The 11,813-nt window shown below is 56.5% G+C and overlaps 1 protein-coding gene across 1 annotated transcript in view; it reads right to left on the reverse strand.

The window, feature by feature from the left end:
- Positions 1 to 7,803: 7,803 nt before the first annotated feature.
- Positions 7,804 to 11,813, reverse strand: part of TMCC2 (transmembrane and coiled-coil domain family 2) — a 12,800-nt gene continuing 8,790 nt past the window's right edge. The window contains 4 exon segments of the mRNA XM_014532559.1: positions 7,804 to 9,275; positions 9,761 to 9,896; positions 11,355 to 11,809; positions 11,811 to 11,813. The exon segment at positions 11,811 to 11,813 is cut by the window's right edge and continues 477 nt beyond it. Of these exon segments, the coding sequence (XP_014388045.1) occupies positions 8,964 to 9,275; positions 9,761 to 9,896; positions 11,355 to 11,809; positions 11,811 to 11,813 (906 nt within the window). The 3' untranslated portion in view covers positions 7,804 to 8,963.

Genomic DNA, 11,813 nt, shown 5'->3' on the forward strand with positions numbered 1-11,813 from the left:
GTGTGCCCGGTAGCCAAGGGGAGCTGATTCTTCTTTTAATCCTCACTCTCGGACACACTTAGAGGGAGGGAGGGAGGGAGAGAGAGAGAGAGAGAGAGAGAGAGAGGGAGAGAAACATAAATACATTGCCTTTAATACATGCTGCAACTCCGGCATGTACCCTAACCGGGAATCAAACTGGCAACCCTTCAGTGCACAGATCAATGCTCAACCAACTCGGCGGGGCAGGAGTGGACAGATTCTCCATTGTGTCTTCCCCACTGTGTTGGGCTTCTCTGAGGCCCCGGGTGGGTAGAGGAGTCTGCCCAGATGGCTGTGTGGCCTTGGGCAAGTCACTGCACATCTCTGGACCTCGATGTCTCATTTGTTCAATTATAATCTGTACCCTAGGGTCTGTCTGGGGTGATGTACGTGAACACGCTTGGCGAGCTGTTGAGCACAGCACTGGTCTGGGAGGTTATTTTCCTGACTTCGCCCTGGGCCCATAGTTTGAACAGAAGGCTGTCGCCGAGTTTATTGTTCAGGCATCAGCTTCCAGATGGGAATTCTTAACCTGGGTCTAGGGGTGGCCTGCAGAAAGTCCTGCTGCCATTTGCAGAACTTTGAGTGAGTGCATTTTTCTAGGAAGAGAATGGGGTTTCCCATCAGACCCTGAAAGGAATCCACAAGTAAAAACCTATGAGGAGGCCTGATCCTTGGGGCGGCTCCCTCGATGGGGAGTCATCTGCCAGGGAACTGCCCACAAGGCAGGCAGAGGGCCTCCAAGGATCAGCAGTAGCGCAGGCTGGGTGACCTGTGCATACCGCCCAACATGGACCTGGTGAGACAGCTACATGGAGATGCTGACTGAGCCCGAGTTCTGAGCAGGCCTGCAAGACAGCAGAGCTCATGCATCCACATCGTGCCTGAGTCTAGGACGTGAGGTCTTGGTATCACTCTCCATGCCGGCCTGGCCTCGGCTGAGGCGTCGTGCCCACCGTGTTATAAGAGAAATGCGGATCAATGGAAATGTGTCCAGAGGACACAGGCCAGCTGACAAATGGTCTTAAAACCAGTCTCAGGAGGAATGACTGGAAAAGCTGAGGTATTTGGCTCAGAACAAAGAATTCTAGATGGGGATGGGGCGGGGACATGCAGTTCTTGAAGTGCTGGGAATGGATTCCACAGAGGTGGACAGTAACTCAGCCAAAGGGAATACTTTCCAACCGTGAGCTCTATCCCACGGGAGTGAATGGACTGGGACTCCCCAAGGCCCCACATCTTTGGTCGTTCAGAAGGGAATCAATGTGAGGCAGGGTCTAAGCTCTATCATGGAAGAAGATGAAGAAATTACAATGATGCCCTAGCTGGTTTGGCTCAGTTGATAGAGCGTTGGCCTGCGGACGGAAGGATCCCAGGTTCGATGCCAGTCAAGGGCACATGCCCAGGTTGCGGGCTTCATCCCCAGTAGGGGAAGTGCAGGAGGCAGCCAATCAATGATTCTCATCATTGATGTTTATTTAAAAAAAGAAAAGAAAAGAAATGACAATGACCACTCAGTCCCTGGACTCGGGGAGAATGGGTGTTGCCTTGTGGAGGGTGGGGGGGAGGGGGCAGGACAGCAAACCTAGGGCTAGGTCTGGGCCCCTGTTGCCTTGTCTGCTTTCACAAAGGCATCTGCTCTGACTGCCAGGATCTGCTGCAAACATAACCCCCTCCCCCATGGACCCTGATTGTTGCACAGAGCGGGGGAGCAGGGCTGGACACCCAGAGAAGTTGGCCATGAGGAGGGCTGGTCTCCAGCCCCCTTGGGAGATACGCTGGGCTGTCCTGGGCTGGCCCCGGGAGTGGGAACGGCAAGAAGGCTCATTGGTGAGTCACCTGTGGCAGTTGTCTGCTCCTGCTCCTTCTGGGGGAGGCAGCCGAGGGAGGCCAGGCTTCTGGCCAGCTGGGCCTGTGAGGACAGGTTCCTCACTCCTGTCCTCATAGCTCTGGGCAGTTGGGTTTGGCTCCCGGGCCCTCCTTGTCCAGCACCCAGCAGGGCCGGGCTGGTGAGCTGGCATTGGGTGGGTGGTGAAGGAGCGGGTGTCCAACTCCCCTCGCTCCTTGCTAAGATGCGAGAAGCTGCCCTGCCCCGTCTGGCACCGCGGAGGAAGCTGGCAGGCGTGCCCCCTGGAGTGATCACACCGGGGTTTGAGCGGCACGCCCTCCCCACCACACCCTTCCTAAACCTCCCGCAGACCTGTTCTCACCTAGCAGGCCTGTTGAGCACCCCACCCTACCTCAGGGCCCCGGGGGAGCCTGGGAAGAGTGAGGGTAACTCAGGGTCAGTGCCCGACGGTGCCACTCCTGCCCCTCAGCAGGGCCTGGTCTGGTCTGAGGGGCAGAGCCTCCCTCCTGCCCCCAATCAAGCTCAAGTCTGGTTCCCGATGCCTCTGGGGGGTACAGCTCACGGAAGCTCAGAATGCAGGCTGCCGGGGTTGTTGCACACGTGAGGAAACTGAGGTTCACAGAGAGCAGACACCTGCAGCAGGGGTGTCATCTGTGGAGGGAAACTGAGGTCTTAGCATGAGCTTCAGGCCCTGTCACCATCTGAGCCTGTCCTGACAGGTGTTTTCCCCACCTTCTCTCTTCCCCCTGGCTTCAGAGCGTCCTCTCTTCAGGGTGGAGTCAGGTCTCCCCGCATGCTTTTTACCTTCCTTCTTCAACGACGTACAGAGCACAGGGTCCTCAGTCACCCCCCTCCAGGTCTGTGTGTCATGGTGGGGACATCTCCTGCAGCACCACCGCACCTCGGTGATCTTGGGCAAGTCATCTCCCCTGTCTTGGCCTCAGTTTCCTCATCCGTATAATGGGAGCATTGGCCAGAGACTCCATAAAGGCCCCAGAGCCCTTCACCTGGCTGCTGAGGTCACAGGGTGGCATCACTGGGCATGGCCAGGTGTCCTGGGCAGTGCTGGGCAAGAGGGAGGTACATGAGGCCACCAGGACTTTCTGGCCGGAAGACTTAGGAGGCGCTGGGATGGGTGAAAAATGTATGATGAAGGGTGTGTCATCGAGCGAGGAGAACCTTGCCAACCCAGCTCCCCTCCAGCAGTGGTTGCTCTTCCTTAGATCACAGCTGTTTCAGCAGTTACCCAGCTGCCTCGTCATTTACCTATTTTTATCTCTCTTCCAGGACAAATCTCCAGGTGTCTGAAGAGAAAGGGTTTGCCTGGCTCACCTCAGCATCCTCCGTGTCTTACGCAAAGCAGACGTGTATACAGCTTTTCTGACCAGGTGAATAAATGGTTCCTTGGGACCCCCTCGCCTTTCTCCTCTGGGATTGGCCTGAGGTTTCAAGGTTTAAAGAACCCAGTTCTGGGGAAAATTAGAAAGTCAATGGAATTTGTAGAAGTGTTGTCTTCCCTTTCCGCCTCTCTCTCTCTCTCTCTCTCCCTCCCTCTCTCTCTCTTTTTTTATATGGAACACTTCACGAATTTGTGTGTCATCCTTGCCAGAGGCCATGCTGATCTTCTCTGCAAAGTTCCAATTTTAGTGGTATATGTGCTGCCAAAGCGAGCACCTTTTTGCCTCTTTGAAAGTGTTTTCTCCTCGCCCCACAAGCCCTAACCTCCTCCTTCCCTGGCGGTGTGGGATAACCACACACTAAGGTGTGAATGGCCCAAGCTTTACCCTCCTGAGAGCACTTGCATTTGTCCATGAAGAAGCAACATTCAGCCCTAACTGGTTTGGCTCAGTGGATAGAGCATCGGCCTGCGGACTGAAAGGTCCCAGGTTCGATTCCAGTCAAGGGCATGTACCTTGGTTGCGGGCACATCCCCAGTAGGAGGTGTGCAGGAGGCAGCTGATCGATGGTTCTCTCCCATTGATGTTTCTAGCTCTCTATCCCTCTACCTTCCTCTCTGTAAAAAATCAATAAAATATATTTAAAAAAAAAAAAAAAGAAGCAACATTCACCTCACTGTGAGTGTCAGGCTTTAATTACGGCAGTGACATTGCCAGCAAGGCTGGGTTTGTGCTGGGCCTGCCGCTCACCACTGTGTCCATGAGGAGTTTTCCCTCATCTTTCTGAGACTCAGTTTGATTGTCTGTAAAAATGGGGTTTAATGGCATCTCTTTAGCCATCCCCTAGTGCTGTAGTGAAAAGAAAGTGGATCCGTGTACGCACAAAGCATGTGTTAGCTGTAAGGTTCTGGACCGAAAGAGGGTTTGATGTTGCCATAACTTTGGTCTGGGCTGGGCCTTCCCACACCCTTAAATCACACCTGAGTAGACGATGGCTGTGCGTAGAAGCCACCTCCTTTCTCTTTTTTAAGATAATTTTAAAATTTTATTTTATATTTTTATTGATTTTAGAGAGAGGGAAGGAGAGGTGTGGAGAGATAGAAACACTGATGAGAGAGAATCATTGATCAGCTGCCTCTTACATCCCCCCCCACCCCCCCCCAGGATCGAGCCCACAACCCGAGTATGTGCCCTGAACGGGGAATCAAACCGTGATTTGATTGGTCAAATCACAGTTTGACCAATCAGTGGTTCACGGTCCGACGCTCAACCACTGAGCCACACCTGCCGGGCAGAAGCCACCTCCCTTTAATCTCCCAGCCGGCAGGTCCAGATGTGCTGAGGTAAGTCCCGGCCTTCCCTCCCTCCCCACAGCTGTCCCGGCATGCTTGGCAGGGCCATACCTCCTCCTCCCTCTCCATCTGGAGATTGGCTGCAACCTTTCAGGCCGAGAGCAAGTGGGATCCCTCCCAGGGGCTCAGATGGTCCAGCGGCCTCCTGACCGGTATCTCCCCTCTGAGCTCTGAGTGTGGTGGGGGCAGGCACCCATAGCCAAGTATCCGAGATTCCTCAGCCTCAATTACAGCCTGACACTCGGGTCGCACTGGAATCATTATCACATTTCAGATGAGGAAACAGGCCCAGGACCTCACAGCCAGCAAGTGGCTGAGTCTCAGTCACTCAAACCTAGGCCTCTTAAAATATATATTAGTATATACATACTAGTATAGATATATATACTAATATATATACTAATATATATATATACATATATATATATACAGATATCGGCTGCCTCCTGCACGCCCCTACTGGGGATCGAGCCTACAACCTGGGCATGTGCCCTGACGGAGTATCGAACCATGACCTCCTGGTTCATAGGTCGACACTCAACCAGTGAGCGACACAGCTGTGCAAACCCAGGCCCCTCGATGCTGTGCACTGATCCACTCCAGGGCCAGCACACAGGCCGCTGCCTGGGCCAGGCAGGCCTCCTGCGTCCTCTCTCAGGCTGGGGCTGGCCTCTGGGGACTGGGCCGCCTTGTTTCTGACACTGAGGCAACGGCTCTGGAATAAGCAAGCTCATCGGAGGCCAAGACCTTCAGTCCCCCTCATCCTGCGTGGCCCTGCAGGGTCTGCCTTGGACTCCTGTGAGCGGTTCTTCAGCACTCGGACGGGGCCTGGACCCAGGAAGCAGGAGTAGCCAGAACTGCCTTGGGTTAGTCCCACTAGGTTTTAGGCGACATGCTCAAGTCCTGCGAATGCCCTCTCTCCTGTCATTGGCTTTCCTACCGGCAGATGAGGAGGCTGGTGTGAGAGCAGCTGGAGCCTTGTCTAAGGCAAGGGCAGCGGCGGGATTCGAGCCCAGGTCTGTGGGCCCCAAAGCCCATGCTCTAACATTGGGGTCTGGAATTCACTCGGGGGCCCCACCACACCGGGAAATGAAGCCATGAGGATCCCTGCAGGTGCCCCAGCAACAGCGCCTCTCCTCTCCCACCTTGTGGCCCAGGTCTCTTCTCCTCCCCTCCATCCCTCCTCTCCTGGGCTCCCCGGAATAACCTGCAAGCAGGGGAAGTCATGCCCTCGCCCGGTGCTGCGCTGACTGTGGTGTTTGCTCAGCCTGCACCTGCCACAGCCCCACGGGTTCCACACGGCTGGCGGAAGCACAAGTTTTGCGTGGGCCCCGGAAGCGTGCGGCTCCAGGCCAGCCACCTGCCCAGGTGCTGCTGGAACAGGAAACACCAAGCCCGGGCAGCCCCCGCCCTGGGCAGGCCAAGGCTGCAGGATGTGCAGGCCTGACTGAGCCCTCCGAGCCCCCAGGTGTGGGGCCAGGACCAGCACACAGATGCTCGGGGGAGGAGCCTGCCTGTGGGTCCTGCGGCTGAGGGAGGATGGTCCCCCCCAGAGGAGGCCACCCTGCGAACCCCTGGCAGGAGCGGGAGGCAGGTCCAGAATGGGGGCCACTCATCCCCTCTTTACAGAGGGTGGAGGCTTTGACCAAACAAGGAAGCATCAGTGATCATCAGAGGAGCAAAACCCAGCTCCCAGTTGGGGCGGGGCTTTCCTGGGCACCCCGTTATCACGAAGAGGCAAAGGGGCCTAGGGGTCCTTTCTGCAGGTGACCAGAGCCGAGGCTGACCTTCCCCTCTTCCTGAACTGCCGGGCCTGCAGCCTCAGGATGGGCTGAGAACACAGCCTGCCCCCTCTGCCCCGCCCCCCCTTTCAGGGTGGACTGTGGCTGCAGTGACATTAAGAGCCAGCACAGAGAAGGCACCTGACCTTGAGGAGGAATGTGGAAAATGTCTGCAGTTTGGAGCGGAAAACCCCCACCTAGGGCCTAGGAATGTGGGCTCCCAGCCAGGCAGCCTCCCTTCCAGTACCCCCCAGGGAGATGTGCATGTGCTTGGAAGGAAGGGGTGGGGGTGCAGGGTCCAGGAATGACACTGTTGGAGGCCCCGTGAGGTCACCTGGTGAAACTCCTGCCCTGGCCGGCGTTGCTTAGTGGTTAGAGCCTTGGCCTACACACCTGATCAGCGGCATGTACCTGGGGTGCAGGTTTGATCCCTAGCCCTGGTCGGGGTGAGTGCAGGAGACAACCAGTGGATATGTCTCTCTCACGTTGTTTCTTGCTCTCCCTCCCTCCCTCTCTCTCTGAAAAAGCAACGGAAAAAATATCCTCCAGTGGGATTAGCAACAACAAAAATGTTGCCCTGCTCATGGTACCAGCATAGTGCCCTTTCTGGGCTCGTTAGGGCCTGGCCCTGCTCCTGGAGTCCCCTCATGGAGGCAGCTAAACTTTTGACTTCTCATACCTACAGAACCACAGAATGTCAGAGCCCTTTGAAATTAGCAGCTACTGCACCCATCCCGTATTACAGGTATGGAAACAGATGCCCTGGGAGGGGGCGGGGGGAGGATGGGAGTTGGCCACAGGTACACTCACTACGGGCCAGGACTTCGGGGTAGGTGCTCTCCCCACCCTCTTGCTTCTAAAATGCTGGCAGCCAGCATCTTTCTCCTTTTAGGGAGACTCAAGCTCCCACAGTGTTCTTGCCGGGAACCCAGTGCCTTCTGCGGGTGCCCTTAACTGCCAGGAGTAGGAGACACAGCCAGAGGGCCTGGCCTCTATGCTAAGGCCCTGCTCCAGCTCTGGCTAGACAGAGCAAATAAGGCCACACTAAGGCCAACAGAGGCCCCTAGGGACTGAACCTAAGAATTAAGGACTATGCTGCCCTCTCCTGGCCACCTCTGGGCAGGACAGCTGTTGTCCAGGCCTCCAGCTGCTGATTTTCTCCCGGCTAAGAAAATCTCCTTCCCCTCCTGGTGGACAGCACTCCAGGAGGGCAGGAGGAGGTAGGTGCCCTCTCGCGTAGGCTGAGCAAAGTAGCTGGTCCCTTGTTCAACGCAGGATCCCAGAGGAAGAAGACTTGAGGCCAACAGGTGAGGCCCGGTGTGTGTTACCCACCACAATGCTGGAGAGCGGGGAGACTCCCGGTTTCCACGGAGACAGCCTAATCAATCAACACAAGACAGGAAGGCTGAAAATTTAGAGGCTATTTATTTCTCCTAAGGTCCACAGCTGGCAGCCACTGCCCTCCCGTTCTCGGGGATTTCTCTCTCCTTTTCTGAGAAATCCCCTCTCTTCCTGGAAGTGCTCACGGGGAGGCTGGGATGTGAAGAGAAACCATACACAACACTCCAGAGCCTTAAAAAAATAAAGCCACAAACAACCTCCTCCACACAAGTACACACACACAAAATAAATAGACACATAAAAGAGAAGCTTCGCTCCTCCTGTCCTGGCTCGAAAGGCTGCTTGGGAGAGGGGCTGGGTGGCGATGCCCGCTTCTCCCGGCCAGGATGATCCAGAGGCTAAATGGTATGGAAGTGCCTGACAGCCAAGAATAAGCCCTGGCTTCAGCTCTGTAGGCATCAGGGACAGATGAACAAATAAATAAATAAATAGAGCCGAGCGCGCCCCCAGGGGCCTAAGGGCTTAGGCTGAGGCTCAGGGCCCCTGGGGCCTGTTTCCCTGAAAAAGCAGATCCAGTGACAGGCAGAAAGAAGAACAGGGAAAACTCCAGTCCAAAGTCACACCCACCAGGCCTCCAGGGCCTGCATCCTCCAGCTCCCAAAAGGGCCAGCCCAGAACCCAGCCTCAAACCAGCTCTGGAGGAAGGAGGGGTGGGCCGAACCTTCTCTCTGGCCCAGCCCAGCAGGTGCCCAAGGCTGGGAAGGCCCTCCCTCTCTCTGGGGCCAGCAAAGCCTCAGAGGGAGCAGCGACGGCCACCAGGTGGGCTCCTCCTGGGGAAGCTGAGGCACGGCCCTCTCCTGCTCCTATGCTCACGGGCCTTCCTGCCTGGCTGCATCCCAGTCAGCTGGGAGACATCCTTGTGCAAATGTAAGCAATCGAAACAGTCCCTGCCGGTGTCCTCCTCTGCTCCATCTGGCCACAGATGTCCCCACCACCTCCAGCCAGGGCTGCTCTGGAGGTCCCCCCCTAGCCAACAGGGAGAAGGTGACAGACAGAAGCAAGAACAGAGAAGGGGCAGGAGCTGCTGGAATGAACAGTTTGGTCAGGAGGCCAAACCAGACACATGAAAAAGTCCAAGGGAGTGGGGAGTCCCAAGATCCCTCCTGGAGAGCCAGGGCCAGATGGGGGCCAGGGGAGCACGGGGTAGGGACCAGCTGGCCACTCAGCTGGGCAGCAGCACGTGCTCCAGGAGGTAGGTGAGGGAGTCCCAGTGCTTCCAGAGGAGGAAGAGCATGAGGACCAGGAGGGCAGTGCTGGTGATGCGCAGGCGCGTCTTCATGAGGGGCGTGATGAAGTTGGCGATGGTGGACACGAACACCAGAAGCACGGCCATGAGCGCCAGGATCACGTTGATGAACTTGCCCAGCAGCGCCCTTGCGTTGGCGTTCTCCACGCCCTCCAGCTGCACCACCTGCTGCTGCTGCTGCTGCAGCTCCAGCTTGGTGACCCGGGTCAGGCAGGACTCCACGGCCTCCTGTGGGGACAGAGGGTGGGCCCATGAGAGAGGGACAGTGCACAGGCTCCCCCGCCACAGGCCAGGCAGGTAGAGGCTGAGCAGCTGCAGCGGTGGGCAGAGCCCTTTACTTATGACTTTCTGAGGAAGCTGGTAGCAAACTGGAGTCTTGATTAATGTGGGAAGGGGCGGAGCTGGCCCAATCCCAGCTTCCTCTTGAGGCACTGGGAACGCCCATCCTTCATGGGCAGGGCTGCCATCACAGAGCCGGGGGCACCGGCGGCCCTCGCCAGTCAGCTTGCCTCTGCACAGTGCATACTCTGCCCAGGCCGCTCCGCTCTTATCTCCACCTCACCCCACACTGCCCGCTTCACCCATGTGTCCGTCTGCCCCAGCTGATGCAATAGCCTGTGCCCGCCATCCCCCACTTGGTAAAGCCCCACCCTCTGGCTGCTGCCAGCTGTCAGCACACCTGGGGCCTCCTCAAGAAGGGTCCCCGGTTGTACCTGGATGTCCCGAGCCCTCTCATAGGACTGGTAGGCCACCTTCTCCTCCATGCTGGCCAGCTCCTGCTTCAGGTTGCTCATCTCATTCTGGTGAAGCTCGGTCAGGTCATTGAGTTGCTCCTCCAGCCGCTCGTACCTGGCAGAGGGAGAATGTGTGACACCAGGCCTGGCTCTCGAGCGTCCCTTCTCTCCCCGGGATCAATTCCATTCATTCTCAACCGTCACTCAACCCGCCCCATGTGTTCAGCGACACCAATGAAAGGTACTACTTACACAGCACTTCTCAGGAGCAGGTGTTGTGCTAAGCACTTCACCCAGATTACCTCATGGGATCATCATCACAACCCACAAGCCAAGTACTAGTCACCCCCATTTTGCAGATAAAAAGACTGAGGCACAGAGAGGTTAAGGAATTTGCCCTGAGCTAAGATGCTCTCCTGGGTGCCGGGCACATCGGGATATAGAGTCACAATCCCTGCTCTGAAGGCACAAATATTGAAAGATGACTCTTAGGTGGGGGTGGTTATTTTCAGGCAGGATTCCAAACCTTCATATAAACAAACAAGAAAAAGGCCAGGCAGCTCAGTTGGTTAGAGCGCCCCCAGTACAATGTTGCTGATTTGATCCCCAGTTGGGCACATACAAGAATTAACCAATTACTGCATAAGTGAGTGGAAGAACAAATCGATGTCTCTCTCTCTCTTCCTCTCTCTCTCAAAACAGTAAATATATTTTTTAAAAATATATTTTTATTGATTTCAGAGAGGAAAGGAGAGGGGGAGAGAGATAGAAACATCAATGATGAGAGAGAATCATTGATCAGCTGCCTCCTGCACGCCCCCTACTGGGGATCAAGCTTGCAACCCGGGCATGTGCCCTTGACTGGAATCGAACCTGGGACCCTTCAGTCCACAGGCCGATGCTCTAGGCACTGAGCCAAACCAGCTAGGGCTAAATAATTTTTTAAAAAAGAAAAAGTGCTAAGGATAAAATCCCCAAGAATCCCAGGGAGCGAGTGCCAATGCCACAGGAGAAGCACAGAGCAGAGGAGCAGGTGGGCAGAGGGGAGGAGGGACCAGGGCTGCAGCTCAATGCACACTGACGTGCCGGAGACTGACACCCTTTAACTTCATAGGTTTGGTTTCATTCAATCCTCACAGACATTTCGAGTGGGGATTCACGTTCTTCCCACGCACAGACAAGAGAACCAGGTGCTGAGAGCAGGAAGGGCTTTGTCAATAGTAAATAGTAAACAGTAAAGAGTAGAGCTGGGATTTGAACCCGGGTCCCCTGACTCCAGAGTCAGTGCTCCTAACCAGAGGAGAGGCCATGTAGCTGGTCCCTGCCTCAGTTTCCCCTTCTGTACACTGAGCACATACAATCAAGTGGGGATGCTCACAGCTCCTGAGACAGGCAGAGCCTCCCTCCCATAGGCCTGTACTCCCGTCTCCCTGCCCAGACTGGAGGAGGCTTCCAGTAGCACAGGGCCCTGTGGATGCTCTTCCACTTGCTCCACAGCCCTGCGCCTGAGCCCGGGGCCCGGCACCTCAGGCCAGGGGTGGCTGGGCGGAGGCGAGGGTGGAGGAGCACCCACCTGTAGCGCTCCTCCTGCAGGCACTGGGTCATGTAGGTGTAGTCCCTCTGCAGCTGAGACTTCAGGTCCTCCATCGAGTCCTCCAGGTGCGACTGTCCCTCCTTGATCTCCCGCAGCTCATCCACCAGAGCATCCAGGTTTCCGGGCGCCCCGTACAGTATGTTCGACTTGGGGCTCCCCAGCACCCCGGTGGGCCCGGCCCCGGAGTTGCTGCCAACCCCGGCCGAGCTGGCGCTGGCGCTGGAACACTCGTCGTCGCTGCCATACTTGGGGCTGGACACGAGCGTGGCGCTGCCACTCAGCGTCCGGGCCGCCTCCTCGGGAGGCCCGTCCTCCAGGGGGTCCTTCAGGTGGGCGATGTTGTCGGCGCTGCCAAACTTGTTGCGGATCAGGCTGGCGAACTCCCGGGGCTTGGACACCACGGCCGTGTGGGTGGCCTGCGAGAGGCCCGAGAGGAGG

Source organism: Myotis brandtii, unplaced genomic scaffold (genome assembly GCF_000412655.1).
Source record: "Myotis brandtii unplaced genomic scaffold, ASM41265v1 scaffold898, whole genome shotgun sequence".
NCBI lineage: Eukaryota > Metazoa > Chordata > Mammalia > Chiroptera > Vespertilionidae > Myotis > Myotis brandtii.